Source organism: Pelodiscus sinensis, chromosome 16 (genome assembly GCF_049634645.1).
Source record: "Pelodiscus sinensis isolate JC-2024 chromosome 16, ASM4963464v1, whole genome shotgun sequence".
NCBI lineage: Eukaryota > Metazoa > Chordata > Testudines > Trionychidae > Pelodiscus > Pelodiscus sinensis.
Window position 1 is genome coordinate 36,755,976 of NC_134726.1, and position 15,577 is coordinate 36,771,552.

Below are 15,577 nucleotides of genomic sequence, written 5' to 3' on the forward strand. Positions count from 1 at the left end.
ACTGCACCCCAATCTCCCACACTACTTTCCTATGCCAAGATCTCACACCCCTAGCTTGCTCCTGCACTCTTTCTCCTGGCCAGACTCCCTACCCCATGCCCCCTTTTAATATACGTTACAGCTAGGTTTTTTAGTTTGTACTGGTGGTGTATCCGCACATTAGCTCGATATTGGCACTGCATACAACAAAATTCAATCCACACAAGGATGGACAAAAATAGAGGGACCATTGGTCTATGCTCAAGTTATGCCATTTAATGATCCTTCCTTTTGTTCAGTTTAAAATGTGTGGAGGTGGTGGAAATGCAGGTAATGCTGATCAGGCTTTAGCAGCAGAAGCTGTTACACTTGAACCTCTTTTAATCCGGTACCCTTGGGAAATAGGCTAGGCCGGATTGTGGAATTTTCCAGCCCATGGTGTTTGGCATAATGAAGGGTGCTGGGAGTGGAGGTGCGGGGTCTGGCAGGGCCTCCAGATCAGTGCTTCTCTGTCATTCACCCTCCCCCATCCTGCTGTGGGTCAGGGGAAGCAGCAGCACACAGAGCAGCTTCCTTCTCCCCTCCCAGGGTCCGAACTACGGGTGTTCCCAGATCGCGGAAACCTGGATTACTGAGATTCAGGTGTATCGTAGGTGAACAAATTGGGGAGGAGAATCAGGGTGGTCGGTAAGGGCTTGTCATCACTACACGGTGAATGGACACTGTAGTGATCCACCCACCAGGGGTCGATTTATCGTGTCTGCTTATCTTAGATCGGGGGAGAGGGAGGAGAATAGCATAGTGTAGACGAGCCTAATACAAGGACGAGCTGTATGATATTAATGCTTATGCTACTAGAAAATGAGAACTTTTTAAAAAACAGAATGCATGAGGTTCTTCTAGTAATTAATATTTAAAAAGAAATTCAGCATAAGAGCTCCGGAAATGTTGACGTTTTTTAAAGCACTTAGCAGCTTTCAGTTGTTAACAGATTTCTTTAAATATGGCTGGTGTGGTATCAAAGAAGTGGTGGGATTTCCAATGCCTGTCAGGTATCAGTGTTAATACTGTTTTAAATTTCTGTTGTGCTAGTGTCTTGGAGCCTGTTACAAACCAGGGTTTGCCAAGTGCTGTTTCAAACATCAAACGTGCCCCAAAATGCTCATGAATAAAAGCCAATAGCCAGTTTTGCTTTTTAACTAAATATGAAATTCTGTTTTCCCTGAAACCAACCACAGTGTATTTCCCTTTTTGTAGAAAATTCCATTCTGGAAGACAAGAAAACTGAAGAGGTGGTGGATGAGGAATGTGAACTGGTGGTGACGTTCTGTAAACAAGGGAAAGTGATGCCTCATGCAAGATATGACTGTATGACACACCCGTTTGAGTATGTTCATTAGTATAATGGGTAACATGGGGTTTCTCTCTTTTAGGGAGTGTTACTAGATCGATTGTTGATGTTTTGTGTGCATTTAATTTGTTCTAAACTTCAGTAGAGAAGTCTGAAAAAGTCCAGTATCAATGATATCTTTTTTTATGGTTAGAACATGTAAATAATATGATTGTAATCAGGGCACAAAACAAGGCCTCAACTTTCCCGCGGGGCCTCACGCTGTTCTAAACTACCATTCTTTGAATACTTTTGGAGATTCTTGGTTCTCATCTTCAAACTGGCACATTTTAGGGCTATTTAAACTTGCTGATTTTTTTCAGTTTTGAAACTGACAAGATTAAGTTTTATTGGTGTAAGTTTAATACAGGCCTTCCTCTCTCTAAGTCTAAGATACATTCCAAAAACCTTGGGCTTACAGCAAAACAACTTAAAGTGGGGATTTTTTTCCTGCAGCTGACTTCCATTTGTGCAAATTGGGGAAGGAGGGGGTTTGCGCGACTTAAGAGCGGGTAATGGGAGGACTTGTAACGCATCAGTTCCTGCAAGCATCAATGACTATAGTATGGAACGGATGTATACCAGGGTGACTTATAGCTACAGGATATCTCCACTTATTGTGTTAAATAACAGGGTTTTAATATTCAAAACTATTGTCACAAAGTAGAAGAGGAACAGAACATTTATTTAGCATATACCATAATTAATGTTCTGCTTTATTTAACATACAGGCGAGCAGAATGTGAAACGTGTTCACCCCTTGCGAACAATGCCAATATCTGTGATCAGTGTTACTGCTACATTTGTGATAAGCTGGCGTCTGAGGTAAGGAAGAACTTGAGGTATAGTTAGGAAACACAGCCTTTTGAGTTGTCCACAGTGAGCTGTGTAGTTGGAACCACTTATACAGGGTATGCTTAAAACAATAAATATCATAACCTTCACTACTTTAACATAATACCCTAAACATTAGTAATTGTCTGTTTCTTAATACCACTAAAACAACTTACTAGAAGCAGGTTTTGCCAACTTGTGGTGTAGCTCTTGTTTGCTTTGCATTATGGTTTCTGTCACGTCTGATTCCTTCTTTTTACTAATTAGCTCAACATTCAGTTTTGAACATGGAGCCAAGAAAATGGTTCATGAGCGCAAAAGTGGCTTAAAATAGTTTAAAACCTGCAAAGGTTAGTGGGGCCCCTCTAACCTTTGCAGGTTTTAAACTATTTGCCTGTCATCCAAGGATGACTGTACTTTACAGATACACTTGAACCTCTTTAACCTGGCAACCCTCGAAAACTAGGTTTGCTGGATTAAAGATTTTGTTGAGCCAGTTAAGGTGGTTGGGGTAGGGCACTTCTCTGGTGCTCTGTATCTCCTGCTGCTCCCAGGTACCATCCAACAGAGCGCTGTTCGCTTCACTGCGCTGCTGTTCTCCTCCCTGCAGGGGAGAGGAAGCAGCAGTGCCCAGAGCCACTTGCAGGGCCCATTGCACAAGTGTTCCTGCATTAGGGGCACCCAAAGTGTAGCGGTGATAGTGTACCAAAAGCCTCACAACAGTATAAAGGCTTCAGGTTTCTAAGATTCAGTTCTCACTCTTTCTAGATTAATCTGCTTTTCGTGTTCCTCTCATGTAATAGTATTTCCAATTGTTGATTGGTATGTATGCACCATTGTCTTCCGTTTGGATTTGGAGTATCTTGGGAACAATAGACTGAAAGAAACATACTGAAGAGTAAATGAAACTCAAGTCTCCTTACTCACAGCCAGTCAGACCATGGCTGTTTTTGTATTTTACTCTAGGTCTGGCGATGTGTGACAAGCACTACTTTATAATTTTGACATAGATTAATCAAGGAGGCGTTTAGTATAGATTAGGTCATCATGGGCACAGGTGTGGTACTCTACAATTTGCACATGGATATGCAATAGCTCAGTATAGAAACACAGCAATATGGATACAATACTGATCTCGCTAAGCAAGCGATCATAACTAACACAGAAGTTAGTTAACTTGAATGCAGCTTTTCCTCTTCCTTATTTTCCCCCACACTTATAAAACAGTGCCAGGACTGGACAGCCCCTTCTCATTGTCACTGCAATGCACATAACAAAAGCACATTCTGGAAAGATCAACGTGGTCTGGCCTTAGCTGGTGTTCTTGTGATGTTCAACTTGGAGCTCACGGATATAGATGCAGACCTTCGCCATGGTGGTAAGCATTATGCTCTTGTGCTGTCCCAGAATCAGCAAAATCTATTATGAGATATTTATGAAAAAAAGCATTTTTCAACACTTTTCCTCCTCCAACCCTCAGGAAGTCTTCTGATAAAATTTGTCCATGAACTTTCAGTGGAATATAACAAATACCTGGCTGGCGAAAGAGTGCCTCCCAATTCATCTGACTGTTTCTGTCATCCAAAACGGGGATCCGGGCAATGTAATACCTGCAGACAGCACCATATGGAGGTTATATACAGGTAACACTGATGAGAGTTCAGTGGATTTGCTAGGAATGTCTTTTGATTCACAGGAATTTACTTTCTGGTGGTTAGGGTTGAGTTAGACTCATGACAACCTAAGGTTAATAACTAGAACCATGCAGTGGAAAACTCACTTCTTTCCTCCTTACTGTATGTTCCACTGGCTAATTGGACCAGACCAAGATTGAATTCAAACAAACCCCTAAACTTCAGTGTCTGTCCTTGTGTGGTTAGAGGAGGAGACGAGTTAGTCTGTAATAGAAAAAATTTAAACAACAAATAGTCTAATAGCACTTTAAAGACTAACAAAACACATCAATGATATCATGAGCTTTCATGGGTGCAACCCACTTCTTCAGATGACTAGAGTGAACTTCTAATACTCCATTCACCTGAAGAAGTGGGTTGTGTCCACGAAAGCTCATGACACCATCTACATGTTTTGTCTTTAAGGTGCTTCTAGTCTATTGGTTGTTTTTTAAGTTTTTCCAGATATTTAACAGTTTTTCCTCCTTTCTTATAATTTGTGGAAACTTACAACTAAATTATTTTTTCTGACTAGATTCTTTTTTTCTTGGCATTTGGACCCAATTTCAGTCCCAATATGTTCCTTTAAAATATTCCTGTTCATTTGGTGACTTATGTCTTTCCCTTGAAAATCTGAAGTTAGGTGACAAGTCTGTTTAATTGCTATCTATAGCCTTTTGTGTTAATGCTTTTCATGCTGACAAACCAGTCCAGCAGAAATAATTCACCATTCACTCCTTTCATTCTCCTAGGTATTCTGGCATTTTTGAACTTGTAACAACATTTATAAATCAGGCAGAAAAAGAGAATCCTAAAGCTGCTGCTATCATGCTCCTGGGAGCAGCCAAAGAAATAACACTTCATAAGGACCCTGTTCAGTAAGTATCCCAACTCACCATCCAATCCCGAACCTCCTTGGCTACAGAAGGCTGTTGTCGCCAGATGATTTAGAACTGAATAGTGGCAGATCTTAAAATAAATTTTTAAAACAAAAGGGGAGAGATGTTGGAAATCCCCCAAACAAAAATTGCAGCTTCTACTATCTGGGCTCAGTTTGTGGCCTGCTGCAAACTACTTTTATGAGCTTGGACAAGTCACTCCACTTTTCTGCCTCAGGGTTTGTCTACACTGCCAAATTCAGGACAAATCTTTTGTCATTCACAGGTGCTTAAAAAAGCCCCCCATAAAGATAAAAGCCTTGCAAGCAGCAGTGTAAATGGCTTGTCAAGAGCAGCATTCTCCAGTAGACAACTCCAACCCTGCTCATAGGGACTGGAAATATTGGCAAAGGTGCCAATAAATAGTGTTTACACTGCCCAGTGTTTAGCAACACGGCTGTATCGACATAGCCATGTCGCTAAAAACTGCGCAGTGTATACAAGGCCTCGGTTCCCATCTTTAAAATGGGTATTTTTCCATCTCTGTCTTATAAGCGCTAAACTAATACCTTTGTCTTAGGAACGTGCAGAATCTTGGTCATGCTGCATCTTTGAGGGTGGCTGTACCTCGCCTTATGGAAAGGTAAGACCTCAGTTAAAGTCAGTGGAATGCTGTTGGCTGCAAATTTTCTCCTGTTGTTACAAAGTATGTTAACATGTCCAATCCACAAAGGCCACCTTCAGCTACTAAAGGATTTACAATAGCTTTGGTGCTTGAAATCTAAAATATTTTGGTGTAGATTCTTTAACTATATAGCTCTCACACTAAGAATTTTATATTATGTAAACCAAGATAATCCGTATTTACTTCTCTGCTAAATTTCTTCTAAAGCCTAAGGAATGGGGACATGTAACATACATTTCTCTGCTTAATTCAGTGCTTGCTTGAGCTTTTTAGTTGACTTTTAACAGCATGTCCACAAGCCACAAAGATAAGAACTGATTTTCAGGATGACTTAAATCCTATCTCTCCCACTAATTCTCTAGTTTAAACCAATGGCCAGGTGCAGCCTACGTCTGTCCTCGTTTTAAATTATTGCTTTTTTACATAAAGGAAATAATTCTTTACATTATCACTTAAATTGTATACTGTATGTGACTGGGCAGTATCTTGTTCTGTGTCTGCATAGCACCTAACATAATAGGGTCCTAGTTGTGTCTTCAAGAGCATACCAGTGTGATTTTGAAAGAACATGAAATAGGGTTTTTCTGTTTAGCGGCTTCCACTTGAGACAGAATTTTTGGATACACTTGATTTCACTGTTTCAGTGTTGTTTGCACTACCACTCTTGGGGTATGTCCAGACTGCATCTCTCTAATCTGCATCCCTCTGCCGACAGGGAAGTCGACATTGCAGATGAAGCGGGGATTTTAATATCCCGTGCCTAATTTGCATTAAAATGGCCGTCGCGTTTTGCCGACTCAGCACGTTGTCGGCAAAAAGTGGCAGTCTAGAGGGGGATCTGTCGAGAAAGAACGCCTTTTTCGACAGATCCGTTATGCCTCCGGAGGCTTTCTTTCTCGACAAATCCCCTTCTAGATTGCCACTTTTTGCCGACAGAGTGCTGAGTTGGCAAAACGTGGCGGCCATTTTAATGCAAATTAGGCACAGGATATTTAAATCCCTGCCTCATTTGCAATGTCAACCTGCCTAATCTGCGTCCTCTGCCGACAGAGGGATGCAGTCTAGACATACCCATGCAGTATTAATGGGTCATGTTGGAATAGGCTTCCTGCTCACTGCTATGCACCGATTAAAAACAAAGCATATGGCAGTGGCTCTCTAGAAGTTATTTACTTATTTAAGGTCAGTTTATAATAGTTTTTTAAAAATAATTGGACTTTATTTTAACGTGTATATAAAGTCCAAATATATATACTAAACTACTGTTCTAAATTGGTGGGGGGTTTTAATTTTGAGTACAAATGATCAATCTAGTATGGTACACACTCACATGATGTTTAGTATTATGTTTCAAACACTGCAAGGATCTTTTGTTTAAGAAAAACAAATAAATACTTTTCCTGGAATTTTAAAAACATAACTTACACTGGTAGGTTTGTAAAATTTGTTTTTTACAAACTTAAATTTTAATCCAAAATGTCCAATTGATGGTTTTCTGAAACACTAAAGACTTGTTCACTAGGTCAGCATGCTATTCTGTCCAGAAACAACTGAACTGGTTTTAAAGCTTTTACTTGCTGCTTTCACTTTTAAAAATAGTTTATTTTTATGAATGCAGGATTACAACACAACTCCAGAGGATGCTCGTGCTGTGTGACTTTCCAAAAGTTCTGTATGAAAAGTTCATTAGTTTTTTCCAGGCTATTACGCTTCCTTGTCACTGCTATGCCTTCTCAAATAGGTATGTTCTTGCTTTTATAGATGATATATTGTTACTCAACGGACTTTCATACATTTAAGTGTGAAAGGGAATATTTGTACATTATTTCTAGTCTATTGTTTTACATTCTAGTCTACAATCTAGTCTATTTTAGTATAAACTTAAAAAACAACAAATGGTCTAACACTTTATAGACTAACAAAACATATAGATAGTATTATGAGTTTTCGTGGGCAAAGCCCACTTCTTCAGATGACCTGAGTTTTGAGTTTAGGATGTGCAGATCCAAAATAAATAGGGGAGAAGGCGGGGGGGGGGGAGGGGAACAAGGAGCAGAAGGTACGAAAATATCAAAGGGAAGAACAAGTAGGCATATAACTGTTAACCTGTAAGCACCTTAAGATTGGATAGTTAAAAGAAGCAGATAAGGATCATAGGATAGCAGTTAGATAGGAAGGGTACTAAGGCAAGAATCTACGCAGACAAAGAGCTGTTGACACCTTCATTTGAATGTTAGGTTGATAATGTCCCAGCCATCTGTTATCTGTATAGACTGTGACCTGTGACCAACAACTTGAACTCTTGAAATTTGTCCAGAGACTAAACCTGGCATGTGGCTTAATAGAAACTAGTTATAGTTAACCTCCTAAGTATTCTTTTAATGGCAGCCTGGGAAATTAGAAGCTTAAAACAGCAGGGCTACATCAGGCTTTCTTTTATTTGCCTTTAGAAATCACTGCAAGAAATAGTCAGAAATTGTTTGTAATGAAGACTGCAATCATTCACTATATCTCATATGTCATAAGACACATTGTCTCAAAACACTGACTGGCAAGTACTCTGCTATTTCCAAACAAAATTGCTGACATTTTGTGGTAAAATCTACATGGGGTCATGTGTGTGTGGTTTCTGGACATTCTAAATTGGAACTGTCAGCACTCGGGTGGCAAACAGTCATTTTTAGACATAACGGTTGTATAGTCTAGTTTCTAAGATATTTATTTTAATGAACTCAAGATTTAGTGAGTCAAATAGACTGTGAAACTTGGCAAGAGGAATTAGTCTGGCACGATCGATACAGACTCTATAGCAACCCAATCATTGTACGCAAATATACATTCCGACACAATTTTCTTTGACATAATTTTCTTCTAAAAACTAATTGTCCTAAATACCAGGAAAGTATTGCACTGAAGTCTGCCATTAACAGATTTACTGCCAGTAGATCACTACTTGATGCTGATGCTTGTACAGCAGTGGGCAACCTAGGCTAGCAAGTGTGCTGAATGAATGGCCTCCTTCATATCCGAAGGCTGCAAGATTGTTGTAACCAAAGACAGTTTCCCAGGCTAGGGAAGTTTTCCTAACTCTGCTTGCGGACCTAGAATTTGCAGGTTGTGCCGATGGAACCGTAGCAGCGCATTGATTGGATGTAGAGGGAGCACACGGCTCTCGAAGTCTATGTTGTGTGCAATCAGCACGCACCTCACTTCATGGGCCCTTGCTTTAAATACATGTCAGTAGGGTAAAAACGACATAGATGGAAACCAGCGGAATCTGGCAACCTGGCCCATGGCAACAGCAAACAAAATGTCTCGTGAGCCACACACACAATTCCAGTTGCCTACCACTGTGCTAATAGCTTCATTCTGCAGCCATGACTAACATATGATCCACGGAGTTCACTTTCTGAAGTGAGTGAGAATCTTTGGAAATGTTACAGCAGTCTGTGTTGCACCAAGCCTTGTTGTTGTATTTGCACTGATATGGGTGTCTGCCCTGCAATGTGAATTGTTATAGAACTTTGCAATAGTTTTTAGAAAAAATATCATTTTCACTTTTAATTTTCAGCCTAAATGTAGTGCCATGGGATCATGGATTACTAACAACTGTCTTAAAAGGCCAGAACATCACTGGTCAAAGAACACAGAAAGGGAAGAAAGTGTTTCTGTGGGAAGTACTTCCTGTCATACAGGCTCGAGTAGAAAAAATGGAAAACCAGCAACAGTAAGTTCTTATCTATCATTTCAGGACTTCCATGCTGCATCATATCAGCTTTGTGTAGTCTTTCAAAGCTTGAAAATTGCTGCTGCTCTATTTAAAAAAAAAAGGTAAAGATTGATGACTGGCATAGCTTGTAGTGAGTTTCAGCCTCCTGTGGCAACTTACAAATGTATTAGTGCATAAGCTTTCCTGGGTCATATGGGTAAAGTGGAAACTTCTGTTTGGCAGGGATATATGATGGTTCGATGTCTGGTTAGTGGTTGGTGTCAAGCGGAGTGTGCCAGGGGTCTGTTCTGAGGCCGGTTTTGTTCCTCATCTTGGATGAGGGGATAGATTGCACCCTCATCAAGTTCACAGATGACACTAAGCTCGGGGAAGAGGTAGATACGATAGAGGGTAGGAACAGGGACCAGAGTGACTTAGACAAATTGAAGGATTGGGCCCAAAGAAATCTGATGAGGTTCAACAAGGACAAGTGCAAAGTCCTGCACTTGGGGTGGAAGAATCCCAAGCATTGTTACAGGCTGGGGACCGACTGGCTAGGTAGCAGTTTGTCAGAAAAAGACCTGGGGATTCCAGTGGATGAGAAGCTGGATATGAGTTAACGGTGTGCTCTTGTAGCCAAGAAGGCTAACGGCATTTTAGGGTGCTTTAGGAGTAGTATTGGCAGCAGATCTAGATGTGATAATTCCCCTTTATTCAGCACTGGTGAGACCACACCTGGACTATTCTGTGTAATTCTGGGCCTCCCATTACAGAAAGGATGTGGATGCACTGGCAAAAGTCCAGTGGAGGGCAATGAAAATTTTGAGGGGGCTGAAGCACATGGCTTTTGAGGAGAGGCTGAGGGATTTGGGCTTGTTCAATCTGCAGAAGAGAAGAGTGAATGGGGGAGGGGGATTTGATAGCAGCCTTCAACTACCTGAAGGGGGGTTTGAAAGACGATGGAGAGAAGCTGTTCGGTGGGGACAGATGGCAGAGCAAGGAGCAATGGTCTCAAGTTGCAGTGGGGGAGGTCTAGGTTGGATATTAGGAAAAACTATTTCCCTAGGAGGGTGGTGAAGCGCTGGGATGGGTTCCCTAGGGAGGTGATGGAGTCTCCATCTCTAGAGGTTTTTAAGTCTCAGCTTGACAAAGCCCTGGCTGGGGTGATTGAGTTGGGATTGATCCTGCTTTGGGCAGGGGGTTGGACCCAGTGACTCCCGAGGTCTCTTCCAACCCTAAGATTGTATGATAAACATGCAAAGATAAGACTGTTACATTACTACGGGGAGGACACTGCTAAATGGGTAATTCAATCAGGATTAGTGTGGACCACTCCAAACAGTTGATGAGAATACCAGAAGGGGAGAATTACTTTTTGTACTGAGCCAGCCACTCCCACTGATTGTGACCTCTGCCTCTACTCACCTGTAAAATGGGGATAATACCAATCTCCCAAGGGAGTAGAGAGATTCTTGAGCTGATTCCTTTTAAACCCATAAGTAGTGATGTTAACTACCTTTTTGGTTTTGTCTCTGAAAGTTCTTACAATATTGATAACCTTAATAGGTCTGTGAACATAGAGTTAATAGGTTTGGAACCCGTGCAAAATAACTCTGTCAAACTGTGTTGAAGGAGAAATTGTCTTGCTGGGTAAATTGCTATATGTACTGACGATACCTTTTGTAAAGGTTAGATCCTTTAATAGCAGCTGCCGTCGGGGATAGAATGGAAGCATTTTCCAATTAAATGTTAATTGGGTTCATTCAAAACTTTGTATCCATTTTTGTAGGAGAATTCTGTTCCTCTTTTTTATTTCTATCCACTTTGAATGTTAAGGGCAGTTCAAGGTATTTGATATTTATGGATCTTATGAACAAATCTTCCTGATTAAAGCAGGGATGGGCAGTAGTTTTTGCCCGGGAGCCACTTCAAAAAATTTTGAAGTAGTCCTGGGCCACCCCAGAAGGGGCAGAGCCTGAACAGGAAGGGGTGGGTCCTGAACAGGAAGGGGCGGGGCTGACCCACCCCCCGATCATGGTTGGTCTGAGGGTGTGGGAGCCCCTTTTTCCCCCTCTTCCCACTAGGCACCCATGCCCTGGAAGAGGCTTGGCACGCTCCCCCACCCCCAGGCCAATCAGGGTCTGGGGGTGGGGGAGTGCGGGAAGCCTCCTGCCCTGCAAAGAGCACTTGGAAGTGCCGTGAGCTCCTCGCAGGGCTGGGGCAGGGTGAAGGAAGCTCACACAGATCCTGATTGGCCTGGGGGCGGTGGAGCATGCGGTGCTTCAAAGCACCACGTGCTGCTGGCAGGGCAGGAAGAGGCTTCCCTCCCCCAGGCCAATGAAAGCCTGGGGGCAGGGGAGCGCGGGAAGCCTTCTCTGCTCTGCCCCCACCGTGTGCTGCTCTCAGGGCGGGGGCAGAGCGGAGAAAGCTTCGGGTGCAGCAGGGCCTCTGTGGGCTGGATCCACCCGCTCGGCAGGCCGGATTCAGCCCACGGAGGCCCTTTTGCCCACCCCAGCATTAAAGGAAGACCCGAGTGGTTTGGAGCCATGAGTCAGGCCTCTCATCTGATATCCCACCATAGCATTTCCTACCAGACCCCACATTGCAACCCTCATTGTCTGGGATCTCTGCTCATGATTTCTTCCTTCTGGAATTTGTTCCACTGGGAAGCCCATGGGGGGAGCATAACGTAGGTGCTGTTGAAACTACAACAGACACACACAATGTGCATTCCCATGTTTCAGCTTTCTTTATGGTTTTCAGTGGTTGCTGCATGGGGAATAGCCTTAGCACTAATCAAATCATGTTAGCCCCATGTAGTTTGTATACCATGGCAACCATGAAAGATCAAATAGAAGACCAGGACTGAAGGTTCATGTAGGGGACATGTATAATTTCTGTTGCTTTCATTTTATTCAACACTTCATGGTAGAGGGAGAGAGAAGGCAAATTCCTATTGATTACACAGTGACATATTTCTAGATTTAAACATCGAATATCTCTGTAATGGTGGGGAAAGGGGTTTGTTTTTGTTTTTTAAAGCCCAGGGAGTTCTGTTGTTTTGGGGGTTTGTTTGTTTTTTCTGTAGGTAAATGTCTTCTACATGGGAGTACTTGCTTTGTCTCACTAATTCTCATTGGTATTCTTGATGAATCTGTTCCCCATTTAATGCCTACTTTTTTTTCTCTTTTCCTCACTTCCTTAGCTATAAGGAAATAGTTCGCTACTTGAAAGCTGTGAAATGCAATGACAGTCAAGGGTAAGTGGATTTTTTTTTTAGTTTTTAATCTTTGCTTTAAGATTTCCCTATGTTTGTCTAATCTTCAGTAAAATCACACCTTGAAAAGGAATGATTCTGGTTGACAACCTTTTGTAGTTGAAGAGCACAATGTTGCATCTCTAGCAAATATTAGCTGGTAAACGTAGTTGGATCCAGTTTTGATTTTTTTTTAATAACACTTGTGGGCCTGGCTTGACTTGCATATTTAAGCATATGAGGAGGTATGTTTCTTGCAAGACCAAGTTAGGAAGGTTAATAGACCAACATTCTGAAAAATGATTCCGTGAACGCTCCTAGCAATACACACTGTTGTAGGTAAAAAAAAACAAACAAAAAAAACAAATTTATTAACTACAGAAAGATGGTGATAAATAGCGAGCAATGAGCAATACAAATCAAAGCAGATACTGTGCTTAAGAAATAAAGCACAGTCTAAGATCTATAAACTAGGCACGATATGAATCAAGAAGTGTCTCACCCTGTGTGATAATATAGTCCATCAAGCTTCTCTATGCAGGCAGGCTTTCTTCTTTCCTACCTGGGACCTTCCTTCAGAAATCGGAGCAGGTCCAGAGAAGAGCAACAAAAATGATGAAAGGTCTAGAAAACATGAGCTATGAGGCAAGGCTGAAGGAATTGGGCTTGTTTAGTTTGGAAAGGAGAAGACCAAGAGGGGACATGATACCAGTTTTCAGGTATCTACAAGGGTGTCACAAGGAGAAGGAAAAATTGTTCTCCTTGGCCTCTGAGGACAGGATAAGTAGCAAGGGGCTTAAACTACAGCAAGGGAGATTTAGGTTGGACATTAGGAAATACTTCCTGCCTGTCAGGGTGTTTAAATTGCCCAGGGAGGTTGTGGAATCTCCATCACTGGAGATTAAGAGCAGGTTAGACAGACATCTATCAGGGATGATCTAGATGGTACTGGGTCCTGCCATGAGGGCAGGGGACTGGACTCGATGACCTGTCGAGGTCCCTTCCAGTTCTAGCATTCTGTGATTGTTACCCAGTTCAGTCTTTGTCCTTCACCTGTGGTGGTGTGCTGTAGGAGGAGTGAGGCCAAGTGATGTCACTTTCCCCTTTATAGCTTTTTATGTGAGGGGAACTTTGTCATCCCAAGCAAAGCCCCCAGTACAGTTTGTGGAAAAGTATAGGTGCCAAAATGGAGTCCAGTATCCCCTGATTTAGTTACATGCCCTTGCATTGCTTTGAGTGACGGCAGCCATTACCTACATTTTTGCTACACGGGAAAGCTTATTAGCGAGGCTAACCTTTTCCTGTGGCCCATTGTTTTCATTGATGGGCCATTCTCTTAAATACTTCATTCACAATATATTGGTTATACTGGATGAAAACTACTTTATGGGAGTTACCTAGGAGCAAACACATTTGAAATGCAGATGTAGTCTATATTTGGAATGCCAGACACAAAAATGATACACACCTACAAATAGGATAATCATATTCAGCAAACCATAACTTATCTATTGATACCTCACATGACCTGTTTTTGTACAAGTTGCATCACAACTATGTTATAGTAAAAATCATTATCGCTGTGGTAAATATGGGGGGCAGTGTGGCACAGGAGCAGCCAGGGAACTATTTAGAAAGAGCAAAATAACAATGAACAAGATAAGTCAGGACTGGAAAGAGAAAGTTGAACATGAACCGTGCCTGGGCAAACTATGCTGTACAGAGATTGATTCCTACAAAGTAACCAAGCCAATCCTAAAATATGTAATGCAATTTATAGTAAACGTAACAAAATCTGTAAATGTACATAAAGGAAGAGGGTATCTCAGTAATCTTAGACCATCTCTCCACTTGCAGGAGGATCGGTGCTGTGGTGGTCAAACTTCTGGCATTTGGTTTTAGCAGGTCTAGTAAAGACTCTCTAATTAAATGCTGAAGGCACCCCCGTCGGTGCTAGTACTCCTCCTCCTCACAAGGAGCATGGGAAGTCGATGGGAGCGTTTCTCCCGTCGTCCTCCTAAAGCTTGACTTAAGGTACATTGACTCTAGCTACATTTTTTACGTAGCTGGAATTGAGTCAACTCAATGTAGCATTGCTGTATGATAAAGTTACCAGAGTGACAAAATCTGTAGTTAAACTGAGTTCTTGGGAAGTCAAGTGGAAAGAGGTCTCAAAGGAAATTCCAATAATGCATCCATGTTAACGGAATCCACAAAAATCAAATCTGCAATCCTTTCTTGTATCCAGGTTAAGAAAGCTTAGAGATAAAATCCCATTCTACTTGTGCAAAAGTGGAGACTTCGTTAGTGCTGTACATTCATTGTTGCTTCCCTTCAATAACCTTGCATGCTGTACTGCCTGCCGGATAACCCCTTTCCAGTTTGAGAGCTACCTAAAGATGTTCAGAACTGGCAGTGTTCCCTCGGGAAATAATTTTCATGATGCTGGAGAATGGACTTCAGTTGGCAAGTATTATTCATTGAAGTGCTTCTTGCTTCTATCCACTTGGTAGCCCGCTTAACTATGTACCACCCTAGGCATCAATTTGGATTAAATCTAATAACAGAAGATTTATGGGACTTTAAACTCAGCCATAAATTATCTGGGTTAAAGCACAGTACATAAGTGAGAGTCGGGAACAGCCGTTTTAAGTTTTAGTCTCAAGCGGAAACAACTTTGTTGGTTTATCATACTCTGACTTGCACAAATGCAAACCCTTGTGATTCGGCTCCTTTCTTTGTTTTTTTCCCTAGAGGACTGCTTTGTTACAAAGTGCTGAGTATCAAACCTTTTTGTAAACCTCATTGTAAACGCAACAGCACGCGTATGTGCCCCACACTGTCACAATGTGTCAACTGTGACCTCGAGCAAACTATTGACTGGATCATGCAGATGCTGAGGTCATTTCACCAAAGGCATTTGCTCAAGGTCATGGCTGAAACATCCGGCATCATTAGAGGTTTTCTGCTGAGACGAGTCTGGTATCCGGACTTGCCCCACAGGAACTAGTCTGATACCATAATCTTATTTCACACACCCCTACTCAATAGCTATTAGTTGGTGATATTTGTAGGCGCATGGGCTATTTAACACAATAGTCATGTATTATAAACATTCAGTACCTGATGAGAGGATTATTCCATGTGATGTGTTTTAGTACCTTACACTAATT

The 15,577-nt window shown here is 41.8% G+C and overlaps 1 protein-coding gene across 1 annotated transcript in view; it reads left to right on the forward strand.

Annotated features, from left to right (window-relative positions):
* LOC102463364 (uncharacterized) overlaps window positions 1–15,577 on the forward strand; it is a 37,341-nt gene that overhangs the window by 6,389 nt on the left and 15,375 nt on the right. The window contains exons 3-12 of the mRNA XM_075899805.1: window positions 1,237–1,366; window positions 2,101–2,194; window positions 3,431–3,581; window positions 3,684–3,846; window positions 4,629–4,754; window positions 5,335–5,397; window positions 7,058–7,180; window positions 9,011–9,166; window positions 12,354–12,407; window positions 14,653–14,870. Coding sequence (XP_075755920.1) covers window positions 1,237–1,366; window positions 2,101–2,194; window positions 3,431–3,581; window positions 3,684–3,846; window positions 4,629–4,754; window positions 5,335–5,397; window positions 7,058–7,180; window positions 9,011–9,166; window positions 12,354–12,407; window positions 14,653–14,870 — 1,278 coding nt within the window. The remainder of the gene's footprint in view (window positions 1–1,236; window positions 1,367–2,100; window positions 2,195–3,430; window positions 3,582–3,683; window positions 3,847–4,628; window positions 4,755–5,334; window positions 5,398–7,057; window positions 7,181–9,010; window positions 9,167–12,353; window positions 12,408–14,652; window positions 14,871–15,577) is intronic.